Source organism: Argopecten irradians, chromosome 7 (assembly GCF_041381155.1).
Source record: "Argopecten irradians isolate NY chromosome 7, Ai_NY, whole genome shotgun sequence".
In the NCBI taxonomy this organism is placed as follows: Eukaryota; Metazoa; Mollusca; class Bivalvia; order Pectinida; family Pectinidae; genus Argopecten; species Argopecten irradians.
This window is the reverse complement of record NC_091140.1, coordinates 38,720,327-38,740,821: the sequence shown is the minus strand read 5'-3', so window position 1 is coordinate 38,740,821 and position 20,495 is coordinate 38,720,327. Positions and strand designations below refer to the sequence as shown.

Sequence of the window (20,495 nt, the reverse complement as noted above, 5' to 3'; positions counted from 1 at the left end):
CGTATTATTAGATATCGTCGTAACTTTGTCAGATTTGAAATACGTTTCAACAATTTAAAATTATTTTTGAATTTAAAGTACATAAGAATTTAGCATATTATTATATATCACCATCACTTAGTCGTATTTCAAATATGTTTCAACAATCTAACATTATTTTTAAATTTACAATACATAATAATTTAGCATATAATTAGATATCGGCATTACTTTGTCTGATTCCAAATGTGTTTCAACAATTTAAAATTAATTTCTTATTTACACTTCCCATACAAAACGATGTGTAACTCAATTAATGTATAGACCATGTTTAAGTAATGCAAGGGAGATAATTTGATAATAATTCAATTAACAGATTTATGATAAAATATTTACAATTATTTTTTTTGTGCAGTTGTATTGCCAAGCTACTACAGGAAGGCCTGAGGTCAGTTACTTAAGAGGACAACATTAATAACCTTCACTATGTCAATCTGCTGCAACTAATCAACCTTACTACATTTAAAGTCATTGCTTAATATACACAGATACCTGTATATGCTTACATAGCCAAATGACTTGTAATAATACATAAACAAAACCACACGAAGAACACGATTGGTATTTTTCTCCGCGCAAAAAACGACATCGGTCCGACTCACCAGATCAACAGATATGGGTAGTTATTCTTTTATCGCATACATTTGTAATTTAACCATTCTTGATATTTCATGTGAATGACGAAGAAATGAGTGTGGATTGTAGGTTAGCTATAGCTTATAGCGGTACCAGAATTAAATATTAAGTATTAATTAAGTATTATAATGGTTATAGGTATAAAAAAATAAAAGAACATACTTTTATTAAATGGATCAAAACAAATGACTTTGCATTGCCCAGACTGTAAGGATACATTTATGTTGTTGAATGACATATGGTCAAAGGGAGATAATTTCAAAAAATAGATTGCAACAATTGATATTAAAATAAAACGAATAAAAGCATTGACATAATTATATCTAAAACATGAACAATGGATTTCTGCTTTGGTAATATTAATACGTTATGATAAAGTTGGTCAATAATTCGTTTGAAAATCTTGGTTGGACTTAAGTACATGACTAATCAATATACAATACACACAAAACACTATTTGAATGTTGATACATTGGAATAAACGATCCCAGCAGGAAATAATAAATAACATAGTAACTTTTCTTACATACTTGTCTATTTAAAAGCAATAATAATTAAATGATAATGACTATACATCACCAACAATACTTTAAGATTAATTCAAAAATTAATTTAGTAGGTCATCAGAAAACATACAATGTACATGATCAGCCAACAGAGTAGTAAAAATATTCCCTATAATAAACAACAACTTTTTTTTTAAACTTCATTATTATATATATTACCATACACTCTACGAATAACACTCTTATACAACTATAGTAAATATATGTTTGGTAAATAAATGTGATATAAATGTATTGTAAAATTCTAGAAAACAAAGGAGGGTTATCAACTATAAAGCATTATTGTTTGGTTGATTACATTAGCGTCATATTAACAGTCAGGGTCATTTAAGGGCGGCCTCAATAATTTGAATGAATATTCCTTCATTGAATTTTATTAAGAGTATCTTTTGTTCTGGACTCAAGGTATTTTCAGATATCAATGGCCAAAGATGGGGTTGAATTTTTCATAAAACAAAGACCCGAAGGGATACCCCTCCTTTATTTTAATCATGGTCATTGCTATCAAGGATCTAATACACGCATATATATGAATGTACATGTATAAATATACCTTGGAATGTACAAATGATTTGCTAAAGTTTCAAAAATGAACTTTTAGCTATGAAGCCTGTTCTGTTTGTTTACGCACATACATTAAGCATTATTGTTTTATGATATATGGCACTTCACAACAACAATTGATTCAACAACTCCACAACAATAATTTTAAATTGGCACTTGATTTGTGGTACAATAATTCAGTAATACTACAACCTTTCTCAGTGGTCCACAACTGGTCGTACTAATGCCAGTCTGCCATTACATACATCAGTATTCCTAGTAACATTGTCATCATAGACTATGTCAAAATGTGTAGTCAACCGTTATTCTGTGACACGATAATTATACGGTGCTCACTACAGTTGACTGGTCCATTTATATGGCTATCGGAAATTTATCCCAGAATATTTCTTTTTATGGTCTCTGGGAGGATAGCATGAGGTGTTTTTAACTGGTCCAACAGCTTCAGATAGCATGGATGTTTTATGAATTATACTCCAATCTTTCCATTTATGTAGCTGGTCCATGGGACATCATGATGTGGTAAAACATTTCTCAGTTTTCATTTATAATAAAATAATATTTTCGGATTCAAACATATATGTGTTATCATATTAATATGTGAATTATATAAACATATTGTCTATGAGAACACCAATGATGTGTTAAGATGTAATCATCTATCCTGGTGAGTCTTTTTACACGCAGTTAGAGACACATATCAATCGTAATGGATTTGATTCTCACATGTGTTGTGGGTGTGGACATTCTCACACGTGTTGTGGGTGTGGATATTCTCACATATGTTGTGTGAGTGAACGCCTACAATGGTTTCAAATACACACACACATCACGGTACACACGCCTCACATTCATCAGAACATATTCTTTTCTTTTTGTATCCCATGTATGGCATGTCAGGTTGTATCCATTCTGACAATGTGGCACATGGATTTCCACCTGTAAAGAGAACATAGTACATGTGAGAACATGAACAGTACTTTTGAGTTAATACGCTATTATCATTCAAACATCTATTAACTGTTAAAACTATAATTTATTATTACTACATCTGCTTAAAGCATACCATACCCTTTAGATTATAGCATCAACATAACACGTTTGATCTTTAAGTTTCCTGGAAACTAATTTATCTCTTTACTCGTTTATATATTATTCTTTATATCTAGTAAACCTTTAATCCCTAATCCCAACTGACAAACTTTTATCCATATCTTAGAACATGGGTAATCTTAAACCTACGTCTTTAAAGATCAAACTACAGTTGTGTCCAATGAAGTTCTGTTTATCATTTCAAATAAATAAAATCTTACGTTACACTACACAGACATATTGTATAACAAGACACCAAAGTACAAAACAAAAGACATGATAGACACTCATATAATCAGTAGTGATTTTTATAGTATTACATAAAATAAATTTCAAAATGGCAACGACAATAAGCCATTTACGGCTTTCGTGAATTGTTATAAACTGTCAATATAATAATTTGTGTGACTACATATCTACCTGTTTCTGAAATTCAGAATCAGCAGGAAGGCGATGTATCGAGAGTCCCTCTTTGGTTTTAAAATACTTTATGTAGATAGGAGAACTCCCAAATTTCACTACCAGTTTTGAATAGGGGTTCTCTGTAAGTGAAATAATATTAAACGTTAGCAATAAATTTCAAACTCACACTTATCCGTTGCCAAAGTTTAAAGGGACCACTGAGGATTATCTAAACACACACAATGTTTTTCTATCTAGCTTAGTTCATTTTGCCGTTTGATTATGGCAATTTATTCATCAAGTTTTATACCAGATGTTTGATTTGGATATTCAATGTTTTAATTACCTTACACTCCGGATATATAACTCACCTGGGAACCGTGGAAACTGTCCTGGCATATCCTCTGGTGAAGGGATGACCTCGGGACATGGAATATTTGCAGTATGAGGAATGTCCTTTTGTCTCATTTCTGCATTAAAATATTGATTTCAGATATTGATTTGCATTAAATGGACAGCATGAAATCAGATGATTATCCGATATGGTAACCATGCGTTTAAATGAACAGTTTTTTTCTTGTTTTACAAAAATAGCATTCTTTTGATAATTCAACAGCTTCGCATCTAGACATCGATACCGTACTGTAGATTGTAAGAAATTTAATATACACTTATTCATAAGTTTCCACGTTTAATATTGTGCTTAATATTTCAAGAGAAGTGCTATTATGTATCATTAAAAAAATGGTTACAATATATGTAGCTAAATATGTCAACAAGTCTTGTGAACATTACTAAAGTAAAATTACAATACACATTAGCAAATAGCAAACGTTGCTGAAACCAAATTATTCACTTTCGATGTAAGATGATCGGAGTCTTTTATAAAACTAATACAGTTCACACCTGAAAACATAGTAAACTGCAGTACTTCAGAGGCAGTTTTTCTGCGGCTAGCATGATACTCAAGCAAGCAAGAGATCACCATCACCAGAGGGGTAGCAAGGGGATGCTGGGATTGATCTATATCATTGATCAGCTCACAAATACGCCATCCTTCAGATACAATCTGAAAAAAAATTATTAAACAGCATAAAAATAGCTATTATCACAAAAGGAATTATAACCATGGTAATTGCTTATACCAATATTATGAAAATGCACATTGATAAATGCATTTATGAAAAGACAGTAAATTATCATTGAAGTTTAATTATAGAATTTTCCCATTTCCAAATCAAAATATTGCATACATACGTTTTCAAGCGGATTCAAAATTTTCTGTGTTTGTAAGGCTCATTTTATATTCTAATTGAAAGTATTTCAGCGTTTAAACGAATTTCCTAAATTGTAACATATTTGTTGAATTATTCTTCCAAACTCTTTAATTGCTCCTCACATCATGTGAAAACGAGCTACTTTTCACAAGCAACTTGTATACGCTTTGTATAAAACCGGCATATTTGTTAACCAAGATGTAAAAACATAAACATTACAAAAATGCTATTTGAAATACAATGTATATAACATACATAGTCTCGTAAATGTTTGCGATAGTTTCGTTCGCCATAAAGTCCCATAAACCTGTGTTTCTCTCTTGCCCACAGAGGCTGGCCTGTGACGACGTGGAAGCATGTGGCTCCAGTTTCCCAGCCATCACAGAGCTCAAAATCTCGACCATTGTCAGGACAAGTGTATACTTCCTCATATTCCGGTGCACAGAAGATCGGAGTTCCATCTAAGCAAATAAAAGGTAATGTATTATACATTTTGTCTGTCAAAGGTTTATGTTGATATGAAACAATTTATTTGAATATCGGGGTGAAATATCCAGATTTAAAACAAATTTCAGTAATCTTAATGAATCTAAATAATGAATTTAATACCTAGTTTCCGTTTATCATTTTCAGCATGAAAGCTATTTGCAAACTTGTTTATTCGTCCCAAAAAACGTTGGCTGACTTATTTGAATTTCTTTGCATCATACAGATTTCATTGGTGACTATGGACTCGTAAACAAAGGGAAGTAACTAATTCCACTAAGATCACATAAATGTGATGTGAGATGTAGATGCAGTGGATTTCAATTTGAAATGACATATTAAAGGCTGTTACTGGTACTGTTATTTAGCCATGCTACAAAAGTATTGATTTTAATACAGTATTTTAAATTTCCAAGGAATTTAGACCTTATAATTGTGAGAGAAGAGAACTTACTCTTCTAGCATTGGCCACTTTAGTAGCTGTATGTACAAGTAATACAATATTGATTCAAGTGTTTGCGTGAATAAGCTTATGTGTACATGAAGCTCATGCTATTTCTTCCAAACCTTAAATACTTGGGATTTCAGATATTGAGTGTGGAGAACTGTTCTCTTTATTCGTGGATGAAGGACCATACAAACTGAAATTCAAGTTAGATTGACGTTGGATCCACTCTAGCCTATACATGTGTCAAGAAGATAAGAAATCAAAAACATATGCAGATTTCTAAGAGGATTTCAAGTTCTGTTTTGTTCGTATTGTGATATATTCGAAGACCTATTTCCCCACGTGTGATGCACTTTTACTGTGCTTTACATATGGAACAAGTGCATTCAAAAGCAATGATTGCCAAGCGGATATTGATAAAACCTATGATGGAAGATATGTGCTTTAACCGCCAGAAAAAGAATTAAATGCAGAATATCCATATATGGTGTTTATACTTCTTTGATGCCATACAAGTCTAAAGGTAGGAACGCAATTTTGAATTGTTTTATGCCAAATATCTTAAAGATGCTCCACCGCTGACAAATGGTATTTTTTCACTATCAAAAACAGGAGCAGACGATCTTATATATTTCTTCCGTTGCAAATATTACTTACTTTACACCATTACCACCATTGAAAAGTTTGAGCTTCTAATTTTACTTCAAATTAAAAATATGAAAAATAATTGATTGCATCCGGAAAAAATTCCGTGGCACTATATATTCTATATGGAATGAAGTACTCATTTTGCATGCACCAAAGGCGAAATAAATTATTTTATATTATTTTTTATGTTAATTAGGCTTATATATACACGATTAAACACAAATTATTGTTCGAATGATGAATATCATTTATGCTCTGTCGACGGTGGAGCATCTTTAATGGGAAATTCCATGCATTATCTACAGCATTAGCATTTTTTGGGATGAGAGCATATTGTGAATAATGTTATGACGTGTTCGTATTTAATGCTGTATTTCATTCTGCATCAACTGGTACTCCAATATATCAAAATTTATATATTTGTAATACCTTCAAGTCGTTTTCTCCGGAAAGTATGACGTAATAATCACAAAAACATGACGTCACAATCAATATGTACCCGCAAGAGCAGATACTAAAAATAAACGGAATATAGCATATTGATATAAAAGAACTGTACTTCTGAATGATACTTTAATATTTAAAATACGGGACACTACTTATTTTACGTCAATATTATCAATCCATAAGCTGATTATTATTAGGTAAACACCAGATAATACTAATTCAATCTATCTCATTCAGGAATATTTTTATTAATACTAAAATGTAAGCTACATATCTACCTGTTATGAAATTAACGCCAAATTATTCATACTGAAGTAATGTAGCCAAAATGTTACAGCCATCTGTATGTATGCTTTGTAAATGTGTTACATATATGTATCTTTATGGACTAAAGCATTGTAATTAAAGAGTCACATTCAGCGGTACTGATATCAATAGCCGAGTTGTCCCATGTGCCAAACATTATATTGAAGTTCTCAAGATCTTGGTCATTGCTTGTTCTTTAATTTTTTGTAGATATTATGAAGCAGTTTGTTTGTCTTTTATAAAATGTTGTACATTGTTCCATTTGCTTTTTATTATGCTGCTTACTGCCAAAGTTTAAGCTAAATAAGTTATCATCATAGCTGAATTTATTAATTTTGATAATCTATACCTTTAGCATCACCTACCTAGTATTGATATGCCCGATCGCTGTATATCCTCCCAGGACTTTGTTGTTCCTGTGTCTGCCAGAACTAAAGAACTTCCCGAGCGATCCTTGTTTTTAAACAACACATTCCCGGCTGTAAGAAAAAAAACATTCTAAGTTAATTGATTTATTGGCGCAAATTGCAGCTACAAAAACATTCAACATTTACAACAATGACGAAATTCGACGAATAGCCGTTTGAGCTACCAGACGTTTTTTACGTAGAATACATAGTGGCACGCTCGGGACCACGTGATCAGTTCGACATTAGGAGGTATTCGAGGAATGCTAGTTCATGTTAAAGGGGTTATATTATATTCCTTAAAGAGCCAATCGAGTCTGATTGGTTGGGAATTTCAATGTAATAAGAAAATACACCTGTTCCTTAGACAGTTTGAGTTGTTACAGATGTAGTATCACTATGATCAGCCCGTATGACCCCATGATGTGGTCAGTGTATGCGATGTGAAAGCTGCATTTTAAATTGCTCTACGCCAATACATGTTGGAGGTACGATTTGTAGGCAGAACTCAAAACTGGAGTAAAGTAACTGGGTATTTTACATTTAAGATACATAATCTTGTGTAAAATATAATTGTCTTTTATGATATTAGCAACTCAGCTATGTGAACCTCATAGCTACACGATCTCGAGAATTAATGCTGCAATCAAAATGTGTTAACATTAACGTGCATGCTTTATTTTTCATAAGGCATTGTCCCTTAAAATATTTTTGTCAGCTGTATTACCAACTCTAAATTTGCAAATTACAGAGTTATCTACCCTTGTGGAGAGGAGGTCACAAGTTTGTGAATGGCAGAGAAATCAAGATGATATTTGCTCACAAACAAATCCTGTCACTTTCGACACTTACCCACAAAAACTGGAAAATCTGTAATATAAATTTACAAAAAGAAAATCACACTTACCTTTGATGTCACGGTGTGCCAGATTGTGTCTGTTGAAGTCTGCAGTACGACACAGTATATGGTATACGATGTTGTGCATCTGTTTGTATATAATGTCTTTGCCAACACTGTCCATTATGTCTAGATTTGGACGACACTGTATCCACTGCACGAGGGAACCCCCTAAATTGTCAAAAACTGTTATTTAACTTTTTTGACTCAGAGGGAAAATGTAAAGCGTTAATTATTTTTATTTTTTCACTTTAATTTGCAAATCAATTTCTCGGTTCTGCAGAGCAATTCCAAATCTAGATTTCACATGCAATGTGGATCGACAAGACAAGTTGTTTACAATGCATGTAAAAAGGAAATTTTACCTGCTGCATACTCCAAAAACATGTCAATGTAATTGTAGTTCTTCACAATACCCAGGAATTCAAGAGTGTTAGGAAGTTGTGGCCCATAGTCAAGGTACACCATTGCTTCTTGTTCATGAAAACTTCTTATTGGCATCTAAATGAAAAATATTATGTTTTTTAACTATATAACATTTAGACTTGTGTCTGCATTAGCATTTTTTATTGAATATTCAATTTTATACAATTAGTATTTGACATGTTATTTTCTGCAACATACGTTTATAAGAATTTCAGATATCTTACCCTTTTTCTCACAAATTCCACCATCTCCAGGCCTGTTCCATTCACTATAACAGTCTGACACCTGTGGACGACGCCGTAACCGCCACTGCCTTCTGCGGACATCTTAATGTACTGGCCTTTGTGTCCAGATACAAACATTCCTGTTTGTGCACGATCAAGTGCCGATTGTAATTTCTGAAGCATGAACAGATAACTTATTCAAACAACTTACTAAAATCATAAAATTTCACCAGAATCATGGTTTCTTCAACAAGTTTGAATTGACAGGTAATCTATAAAAAATGTTATATGACACTGAAATATTAAACGGGTATTCCTAATGTATCAATACTTTATGTTGTATTTAGTTTTGTTGGGCTTTACATGGGCTGAAAGGGATATCATGAAGATGGTCGTTGGTCAGTATCCTTTCTCTGAATCATGGATTCAAATAGCATAATATATACGTTTAGATTTACAAGTATAAGCAGTTTTTTCTTCTTTTTTATTATCTTTTTTTCTTTCTTTTTTTTTCCTGAGGAGATACTAATTGAACTGAGCAAACACTGAAATAACAGGAAACCTACCCTGCATACTATAACCCCACAGTGCTGTGATGTAAACTCCCCATTTACTAAGTGGATCAGGAACTGTCTTGCCAGATCGTGATTCCCTCCGGTCACTCTCTGTGAACACTGCTGCAGTAGTATTGCTTGGTGTCCAGCTTCCAATAACACAACTCCTTGATTTCCATTCTGAGTGATCGGTATACACTCAGCTGGGAAACCTGGATGAGACCTTTCTTCGGGTTGTACAGACAGAGTTAAATCTGCTGGATGAGGTGTTGCTTGAGCGTCTTGTCTTCGATGATGTTGTGCTTGAGTTTGTAGTGGCCGGTTTAAATTTAGAGGAGGGAGATTTAATTGGAAATGTGGTTCTTGTTGGACTTGGAATTGTATTTGCTGCTGTTCTAATTTGTGTTGTTGTCCTTGTTGCTGTTGAGCTTGTTGATATCTTGTTAAATCAGTGGCTGGTTGTCCTCCGCTAGCAGCTTGCATTGACTTATCTCTTTGCACCTGATAATACCTTGATGGACGTTCCCCTGGATCGTGTGCTGGTTTCAATACATTTCCTTGTGAAATGCTGTCAAAAATAAGAGGATCTTGTTGCAGACATTGCGGGAGTGGTGAATGAGAGGCAGCAGATCTCTCTTGGTTTGCTTCTAGCGAACTTGCTTGTTCTGCATGTTGTGGCCTCATCGCTTCCTGTGGATGACATGCATGTGTTCTTTGCATCATTCGCCTGCTTTGGGGGCCTTGCTTGGATCTTCCAGGCACATCATTTCGTCTATCAGGCAGATTATGTACTGCAACATGTGCTGTATATTCGCTCTCACTGTTAGGAGTAGACAATGCAGGATTTTGCCGTCTGGCGTCATTCGAACCATCCCCGTAAGAGTTTCCGTCTGTATTAAGATCTGTAAGTTGGTTAATGTCGACAAGTGTTTCCAGAAATTGATTATTTCCATCCGAAAACAAAAAGGCATCTGGTATTGCATTTGAATCGTGTATATCTTTATATACGGCACGCATATTGCTCTGCATAGGCTGTGGTTGGTTTGTTTCCCCTGATTGCATTGCTGTGCAGACAATTCCATTTTCCCATTCCAAGTCCAGGATTGCGGAATGTGTCACTGAGCCGACATTGCCATGCTCTGTTTCCAGCGTCTCTGATGTCATACCCTTGCTGACATTGCTATGCTCGGATCCAGGGGCCTCTGATGACATGCCCATGCTGGCATTGCTATGCTCGGATCCCAGGGCATTTGATAGCACTCCCATGCTGTCATTGCTGTGTTCTGATCCTTGCCATTGCTCAACAGCTTGATCACCTGCCAGATCCGTATCAATCAAATTATTAGTTTGGTCCTGGTTGTCCACATCAGCTATAGCCTCTATCCCAGGTTGTTCCTTTTCAAAAACTTCATTCCATTTTTTCTCAATATCCTCACCAACTGTTTGTCTTTCTCCTCCACATTCATTTGAAACATAAGTTTCATAAAATATGTCTTTACGCGTCTTTGTTTGTGGTTCATCTGGTGCCACACTGCTTCCTTGGAAGCCACTGTCTCTAGGAACTTCTGTTGGAGGTATATGTTGGTCAATTATTGAGGACATCATGTAGACAGCCTGAGGCTGGGGTCGGAAGATGGTATGCTGTGGATTATATTGGAAAATCCAGCTGGGAACACGTATCTTTAGGTCTGGTTGGTTATACTGAAAAAGCCAACTAGGAACTATACATCCAGATATTTTAGTTGTATAGCTTGCTGTTGTCTTTAGTGTTTCACTTTCATATTTTTCCGGGAAGTCAAGTCTGACTTGAGCTTTCCTGAGGATTGATTTTGTATTGTTACTGTTTGTTTGATCACACACTTTTGATTCTTTTTCAATATAGTCTTTTTCGCATTTTTCCTCATCTAACTGGTCATTCTGTAGTCTTAGGGCATTCACCTGTGTAAAGATTAGACCAGATACATCCTCGTTTGCTTTATTGAAGTATGGTTTCAGTTGTTTGGTAAATTGTTGTTTAACATGTCTTTCACGAGAAGCGTGGCCTCTTTCTTGAGCACGGTAGTTCAAGATATCCTTTTTTCTATATACAAAGGGTTGTGGGGTTGTGCCATTCCTTGCCAATTGACGAATAAGGGTATTCTTTTCTGACTTTCTATCCTTGACTTCAGGTCGAAATCCCTTCATTTCAACGGGTCGACACCCTGTAACACAAACATTGATTTTAGAAAGATGTGCTAAGCACTTAAGAGTGTACAACTTTGTTTCTTAGTCAGATGATAATTTTGAGAATTGTAGCTTAAAATGACATGTGAGAGAAGTCACAAGATAACGATAAGTAACGAAAGAATAGAGGACATAGGGAATTATTTCATTCAAGGCTTACCTGTATATATAGTTTGATTTACACATAAATAAAACAAATTACAGGAATCCTAAAGGGGAATGCAAAACACTGTTACAAGTCCGACAGCATTTGTTGTCTTGCTGGTTATAACTTTGTTGTCCAGGTAATTTTTAAAATCGAAATTCATAATAATCATTCAAAACAGATAGTCAAAGCCAACTCTCCATGACAATACAACCGGCTTAATCATTGCATTATCATTTGGTAATAGTTGGACAAGTTGTGTAATAAATGATTTATTTAATCTCGACAGTGTCAAAACTATCGAAATTATATCCACTGCAATCAGTTGAATGGTGGACCAGTTAGCAAAATATGGCTAGATTAACCATAGTAAATTTCCACTTGTCTGAGGCGTGCAGTTAAGTTACATGTAAAGGGTTTTCACTTCTTACTTCATGATAATGTAAATAAAGTCCTCAAAACACTATCGTTTGTAATATAACAATATCTTACTAACTAAAGTATACATCAAATTCATTTAAATGAAAAATTTACCATAACATACCAAATTTTAAAATTTAGTTATTTTGTTATTTACATTTCTAGTTCATATGATTTGCTATATGATATTAAAAATGAATGCACCACTGGCAAAATTTACTGACAGTTATAACAATGCCTAATACTGGTACTCTATAATACTATACCTAATACAAAACTTATCACAAACTCACCTGTTGTTTTATCCGCTGTATAGCTAATATGTCTGCATGCAGAAATATGTACACTGTATGGTAGGCATGACTCATATGTGCAGCAACTGCAATATACTGTGTATTTCATAACAATATGGCCCTGGTCAGGGGAATTAGGGGATTCCCCTGTGTGTGTATATTTATATACATTGCATTGTGTTTGTGTCACGAGTTCTAGCTATTTATAACCGAGTTCTTGGAAGTATCTAGTCTACTGTTGTAGAATATAGACTGGGGGAGGCCTGACCTAATTAGATATGTGAATTTACGCATTAAACGCATTGTGGAAAGAATAATACGTTAATTTCAGTATATTTTTTTCTGAATTTGGTATAAATACTATGATTGAAGGCATTTTGCAACTGATTACATACAGCTGCGGATATTGATTACCAGCTGAACCAAAACATCTTTTAGCTTTATAAATACAAATGTGAAATGAGTTTTGAAATATCATAAAGATTTATTAACACTTCATTCCAAATCTCTGTGTTTTCCTATTTACTATGCTATACTGTACATGTATTTGGGCAGATAAATTAATGCATAGGGGATATCGTGTTCAGATACAAACAGTATTGATGTCTTGATGTTTTGATATTCATTATACATATGTTTCTTCCACTTTTTAAGCTTTAGTGTACGTTTATTAATTTAACATTGTTTTGTGTTTTTTTAGTTTTCATATGCATTTCAGTGAAACTGACTTTCATACATTACAAAATTGCATATTAACACCATATTTGTTCTTAGATCTCTACATAAGCATGGTATCAGAATTGTTATATGATGTTATAATGGCATGTTTCACCTTTTAGATGTCAGAATTATTATATTATCACATAATCACCTATATAATTAACTAGAACCTAACTAAATCTGTTATTGTTAATATAACATCATGCATTAATCGTATGTTCCCTTTATAGTATTAATGTATGGAATGTATGTATGTAATAAGTGTCTCCTGCAGTACGTTTCAGTGATAGGACATTATATTAATTACCAGTAGAGAATTAAGTGTCCTGGTATGATACAATATTGTCAGGGTTCCCTAATGTAGTTCAGGCCATCGCGAAAGAAATGGATAAACTCTGGCTTTTGTAAATACTTTGTTTTGGTTCATAGCTATTTAACAGCTAGGGTCATAATTAAGATAAACAAATAAATTGTAACTTTACCAAATACGAAAACTGTTTTCCTTTACATCAGTGGCTGATTGGCTGGTAAGGTGAAGGTCACCACATCCCTGTTTAGGATGGTGATGTGATACCAGGTATTTTAGTTATTAGCTGCCTGGATTTGTGAGGAATCTGAAAGAGAAATTATCACATGTCTTGGATATACACAAATACGTGAAAGGTATTTCTTAACATCACACGTGCTGGTAATATATGTAGGAACTTCTGTACAAGTACCTAGTAAAATACATTACAGATGAATGTGGTTCCATGGTTTGAGCACAGGCGTTTGGCTCTATGGACATTTTTTCTCACTATGCATAACTAATGTTATATATAGAGAAAACAGTCAAAGAAAAGAGTCAAAAACCTGTGGTTTGATTATACAATGTAGGCTGTAAATGATAAGGACAACTCTATACAATGCACTGTTTTTTATGTACAGTCGCATATCAGATACAAATACCATTAGCTCATATGGAATGTTGTGTTGAGATATTATGAACTAACGGGTGTTACTTCAGAAAAAAAAAATATGTATTGATTATCTCATTATAGTATACAAAAATCTCAGTTAAACAGTGCATCTCAGTCACACAATAGTCGTAGTCTGTTCGATATTGTTAATATTTCCACATTGTCAGGCATTGCTGTGCACGTTACGTCTACAATAGTTTCCTACCTAAATTTAGATGTCATTTGAGGCAGCTGGGAGGTAAGGTGTTTTCCCTACTTCCTAAAATCGATAAGTCCTTATATATGACCCTGGTTGTCAATAAATTAGGATGTGCGGCATAACCAAACAAACCATGTTAACATTTAGATGTCCATTAGATATTTCAATCTTTCGTCATGGTAAACATTAAATCTACATATAGTCGATTTCGCTTATGAAAACAATAGTACAGATCAATAATCTTCGATGATATAACTGTTATAAATCGATCATTTAATCACGGTATGCATGTAGGTATGCATCATGCTTGTTTTAAATTACTGCTGTAACAATTAAATACTTTGGATCCAGCTGTACCTGAACCGGAAGCTATAATGTAAATACTGTAAATATAGCAGGATCAGAATGTCGGTAACTTATTAAATGTACAGTTATACTTAAAATATGAAATATCATATTAAATAAAAACTAGCATCTTAATCCAGGCCAAGGCAATTTTCTTGCCTTGCCTTGTAACATATTTAACACTAATGTTGTGTATTTTATGAACTCGATGTTTATATACCGAGGATTAAGCAATCTATCCATCCAAGGTCCTGGGCTATATACATGTATAGGTATGACCATGATTGTAATGCATGTGCGACTTATCTAACGTATGTCAATATTGTCCTCAAATAGTTGAGACCATTAGATTCTTAAAACATTTCTCACCGACTGGTTTTCAATTTTCAAAAAAAAAAAAAAAAAAAAAAAAATAATAATAATAATAAAATAATAATGATAACAATAATAACAGTATTTATGGATAAATGATATATAATTATGATACATGTAATAAGATTTTTTTCACCTGTATAATTACGGTGTCAATGAATTATGTAATGGAAATAAATCCCATTCAATTACAACATTCATATAGACATGTGTATATGTATAGCTAAAATGTTTTTAAAAAGGGCATTTGACGAATGAAGTTTTATATAGGTCAGGTGCTTTCCAATGTGTCTATTTATAGAAAAACCGGGTCCGTGTCGCTGCAGATTTAAACTGCCAGTATTAAATCTATCAACCTGTACACACACATATATATTATTGTGTTCTTCAAATAAATAGACTATATGTTTAAAATATGATCCCAACTTTCAAGAAACCTTCAGGGAAGGAAAGTCCCTTTATTTAAGCTTACGTAATACAAATACACTGGCTCATGTTATTACCATTATTGTTGCTTGACCTAGATCAAGTAGTATAGAAGTCTGTTTCTGATCTTACTTTCATTTACAGTAACGGTTATATTGATTAAAAGTAATTTCTATGTAAATTGTACATGTCGCTATTAATTAAGCCATTTAAATGTCCTATTCAGTGTTCACCATACCTACTTGGTTGCCGACCGCCTTGTATACATATGCTTCACTAGCTGTTTCTATTTAGAGACAGTCGCAATAAACTTCCTGTTATTGCGTTAAATATAAAATAGGTGTTTCCCGTGTTTTATTTATATACATACTATATATAAATATATAAATAGCCTCAATAAGGTTAATTTCATTTACAAGATATGCTATTTACTTGTCACTACGTATTATTCATACATATATATCATACATGTATATACTTACCTATAGCCGTCTTGATATACAAATAGTCCTACACTAATCTATATAATATCTATAATATTACTTTTTAGAGCATCATTCATATATATTTATGAAATATTCAATTTATATATATTCATGACATTTTCTAGACTAAAATATCAATCTGGCTGAATTGCATGGGTTCTGCATATTTATAATTCAATATATTTAGCTCACCACGTAGATGATAGGCTTAAAACAACTTCTTGTCAATAATTAAATACATGATATTGGGCTCGTGGCATATAACAAAGGGCTACAAAGTTCGTTCAAAAGAATGACCTTGAACTTCATTCAAAATTTTTTTTTTTTTCATTTGGAAATATTTATGTATTATTCTCAATATCTTTTGAGTTTATGAAGAGATAGACAAAAAACGGAAGGTCATTCTTCATAGGATCAGCTTAGTTCGGCTAATGACTGTGACGCTTTTGAAATTTCCCGCGAAAAACGTTCTGTATATATGACGTCATGATACTCGACGTACAATTCTTTCGGTCTATGGAAAACTAAACTTGAAATTAAATTATATAAAAATACAGCTTAATTTCCAAAAATGATGTTCATAATTTGTCAATCAACTCGGATAGCTCAAAGAAGAGCATTCCAAGTAAAACTGGAACGATCCAGGTTCAAGTCCTGGTCTGGGTGATAGACAAATTAGAATATTCATTATATTTCTAATAATTAATCTAATTGAAATTAGACTTGTAATATTCCGCTCCTCTACGATACGCCGCTCAAATACACGATCTAACAACTAATTCCCGTTTGGGGTCTCATCAGCATGACCCTGGTCTAGAATCGGAACATCTCGGGTCGAATTGGATGAAGTAGCCGTTTATACTTCCCAGAAATTCGCCATCAAATATCTCATAGGCTGATGGGTTCATCATAGGGGTCATGCTGAGATGACATCGAAAGGAAAGTTGTTACATTGTAAGTCTTTTATTGGAGTGTATTGCAGGGCATCGTAGTGGACCGGAATTACAAGTCTGACTTTAGTTGATTGATAATTATTTGAGAGATAATATGGGTAATATATATATTGCATATGTGTTCAATCCAAAAGTTCGCAGAACAAACTGCACTGACTGAAACGAATAGATAAAACGCATCAGTCCCCAATTGAACTCAGCCGATGTGTGCGTTTGCCATACCGTATTGTCCAATGTATCGTCAGTAAGTCAACAATTTATAAAATTGACTTCTTCATAATTAACTGCTGGTTAGACTTTGAACAATTGTATCTGCTGGGTTAGATGAATCTAATTTGGACCGTATTTTGTAAATACCTCCCACATAAACTACATATAGGAGGTCGTGATTTCTCAAAACCGGGTTAAGCGAATTTAGGAAACCTAACGGTTACTTATTAGCTCAACGGACTTAAAGGATCGAGGATTTCATCGGTTCTGGTTAAAATTTGATCAAACTTTGGTCCTGACAGAGTGTTAATATACAGGTTACATTGTTGTTGATCTGACTTCACGTTCTTTTACCAAACCATATTGTATGAGTTGGGTTGTGATGCCGGTGTGAGGCTGCGGTATATTCAGGTGGCTTCTTTACATTATAGGAACTCTTGCCCTTCTCCAGTACTATCTGATCTGATCTTTAATCAAAACAGAAAGACAATATAATGTAATGCGTATTTTAGTCGATGCAGGTGCACTCTACCCGTGAGCTGAACATTTCAGGTAATGTTACTTGCATGGTTCAGACTAAGTGTTTGAAATTTGGGATAGTGTAAAAGTCTGTGTAGTGTTTCAGACTATTCAATTTCTTCGAATGATAACAGCCATGCTGCTTATTTTTGGCGGCTATATTTTTATTTCACTTCCGGTCTACAGTAATGCATCGAAACAACTTCCGGGTAAAATTATCCGGAATATACATTATTACGTGTTTTTTATATATCAGGATATTACACTCAGTACAACTTTGTTGCATTTGAATGAGTCAGATGAATGTTAGTCAGTTGAGTGTTAGTCAGATGATCATGAGTGTTAGTCAGATGAATGTTAAATCCTTTAAATTTCCTGCTTGGCGCTGCTAGATTGGGATTGTATCATTTGACGTGTTGCTCGATGTGTGTTTCTCTCTTTAATTTCAGAACGTAACGTATATAATGGGATGACGTCATATCCTTATAAAACGGTGTGGTAATAAGGATCTGCATTTTCATCAGATTGAATGGGTGATCAAATAATATAAACAGGTACATTGTTTGTCATTCTTTAGCATGAATTAGAAACCAAAATTCACAATATTTCATGAATGGACGGTAAATATCGTTTTAATGAACAGTGATATTTATTCTATATCGTCGAACACTGATTATAACTCTCTTTTGGAGTTGTCATACTGTTGAAAGGGAGGTCGGCTTAAATATCGAAAAAGTCGTGGAATGGGATAATAAGGTACTGTTTTGTTTGGAGTTAAAACTTAGACAGACTCTTGGTCTTAAAACAGATTTTAAGATGTGACAATAGATGGCATCGTTATACTTAGGATGATTTATGTTAATTCGTACTTTCTTTTAAACTTTACAGGGTTTAAAATTGTACACTGATGAATACTTTGTGGATAAGTATATTTACATCATATGATATTATATTATACTACAAGATGCAATTTTCGACCTTTTTGGCAAAATACGAAACTCATGTCAAAATTCAAAACAAGACATGACAAAAATCTCCTTTTATCTATAGTGATATTTACAAACAGTGATTTGCAGCTGCTATTCAACTTCTACTCAAGCTGGAAATTATCTTATCAGTCAAATTCAGGTTTCGTCAAGATAGCATTAGCCTAACAATGGCAAAAAGAGACAACGAACACAACAGCTATCCAGATCAAATCCATTGGTGCCACTCCTGCTATGCTGAACGTTAACCAGCAATAGAAACCAGCAGTTTTATAGACTTTGGTGTGTCTCGGCTAGGGAAAAGAACTCACAGATCGAGCGCTCAGATAAAGAGAAAGTAGAGTAGTAATTTAGTCAATTTATACGACTATGCAATAAGGGGCGCAATACCTGCATGGCAGATTAGTGAACATGTCTGTTAGTAGGACAGCGTATAAGAGTGAAGTATCTTATTATATTATAACGAGTTAGCTCGAGTTACATTAGCCACTAGTAATTTAGCGTATCATGTTCATATAAAGAGCTTTTAATATGTTATTCACCATCAAAATACCAATATTTTGAGAAAGACAATTTTTACAATACACAGCTTCTAATTTCACAATTAGTACTGATTGGGTTGAAAGTTATTTTAAACTTATAATTTTGTAGTACATATATCTCTCGATCCATATTCGCGTCGCAACAACACTCCAGGAATCCAGCCAGTTACTAAACCCTAAAACTACAGAATCGAATCTACAACCTTGTTAACCCCAACATACACAGCAACATATTTTTGAGGTTCTTGAAGGTTGGTTATATGCCATCATTGACTGGACCCGAAAGTGATAGCTGCTGAAACTTGGACGTTCAGGAATTTACACTTGGTTCAACATTGCAAATAAATAATCTTCCAGCGTCGTCAGTAACTTACATATGAATGTATTTTTATGTATTTTATATCTTAATGGAAAATATCAAGAACAGATAGTGTGATTTGCTTCCCTATCTGAAGAGAGATATGTATCCTGGATAGCGGTAAGCCCTGCTTGGCTGACACCTGAGCAAGTTCAACTCACCCTTTATGTAATCTTTTGTGAAAGCTAGGAGAAACGTGGCTGACAGTCAGCCATCATGGATTTTGAAATCTTTCTCATTATTTCATTTATGGGTATTTAAACATCTCGAAGGTTTAACAAAGTTGTAAAGCATTTGTGTCTAAAGTCTCAAGTTTGTCAAAGGTTAAAATGGAAAGAGAAAGATGAGAACAACTTCAGCTTTTATTCGACTCATAAAGACCAATAGTTGGCATCACAATGTCTGGAAAACGTTTCGACAATGTCTTATTTAGGTTGCGACGTCGGGGACATTCTGGCAATGTTGTGAGAACGTTTTCCTCCAAACGTCCTCACGACATTATCATTTGACGTCCTGAGAATGTTTTTATATGATTAGGAAAAAAACTATGATAATAGTTTCACATATTTAAAAAAGAGTTATCGTTGGAAACAACTTTGAAGGAAGCGAATGAATCTATTCAAATAGTGATACATACAAGTAGGCCTTATATTGTTTCAATAATTATTAACTTACTAAAAAATAATTAATCAATTTTTACTCATAAATAGTTTATTTTTTTAATTACAGATATTATAGGTATTGATTGAATAAATGAAAACAATTAAAACAAAAAGTATGACTATAAATACCAAGTTTACATACCACTACGTCCAATATCTGAACTACGGAGTTGCGATGAAAGAGTTGTGTTACCTCCCTTTCATTTTAAAACTTATCCGCTAGGGTTCAGTATTATTTATTCAAAACAAAAAATTACA

General features: G+C 33.7%; 1 protein-coding gene and 1 long non-coding RNA gene across 3 annotated transcripts in view; one reads left to right on the top strand and one right to left on the bottom strand.

Moving 5' to 3' along the window:
• Positions 1–7,169, top strand: part of LOC138328391 (uncharacterized) — a 70,458-nt gene extending 63,289 nt beyond the window's left edge. Inside the window, exons 11-13 of one of the 2 annotated variants that reach the window (XR_011209205.1) lie at positions 395–658; positions 4,907–5,052; positions 5,210–7,169. This is a non-coding gene — a long non-coding RNA (uncharacterized lncRNA). The remainder of the gene's footprint in view (positions 1–394; positions 659–4,906; positions 5,053–5,209) is intronic. The other variant, XR_011209203.1, reaches the window with a different exon arrangement.
• Positions 651–15,808, bottom strand: LOC138328382 (uncharacterized). Its single transcript, XM_069275168.1, has 12 exons — positions 15,761–15,808; positions 12,502–13,835; positions 9,433–11,621; positions 8,867–9,040; positions 8,582–8,717; positions 8,226–8,387; positions 7,277–7,390; positions 4,832–5,037; positions 4,206–4,368; positions 3,671–3,769; positions 3,318–3,439; positions 651–2,744 (listed from the first exon to the last, which is right to left on the bottom strand). The coding sequence occupies exons 2-12, from the start codon at positions 12,608–12,610 to the stop codon at positions 2,607–2,609; spliced, it is 3,612 nt and encodes a 1,203-aa protein (XP_069131269.1). The 5' UTR covers positions 12,611–13,835; positions 15,761–15,808; the 3' UTR covers positions 651–2,606.
• Between the last annotated feature and the right edge of the window lie 4,687 nt (positions 15,809–20,495).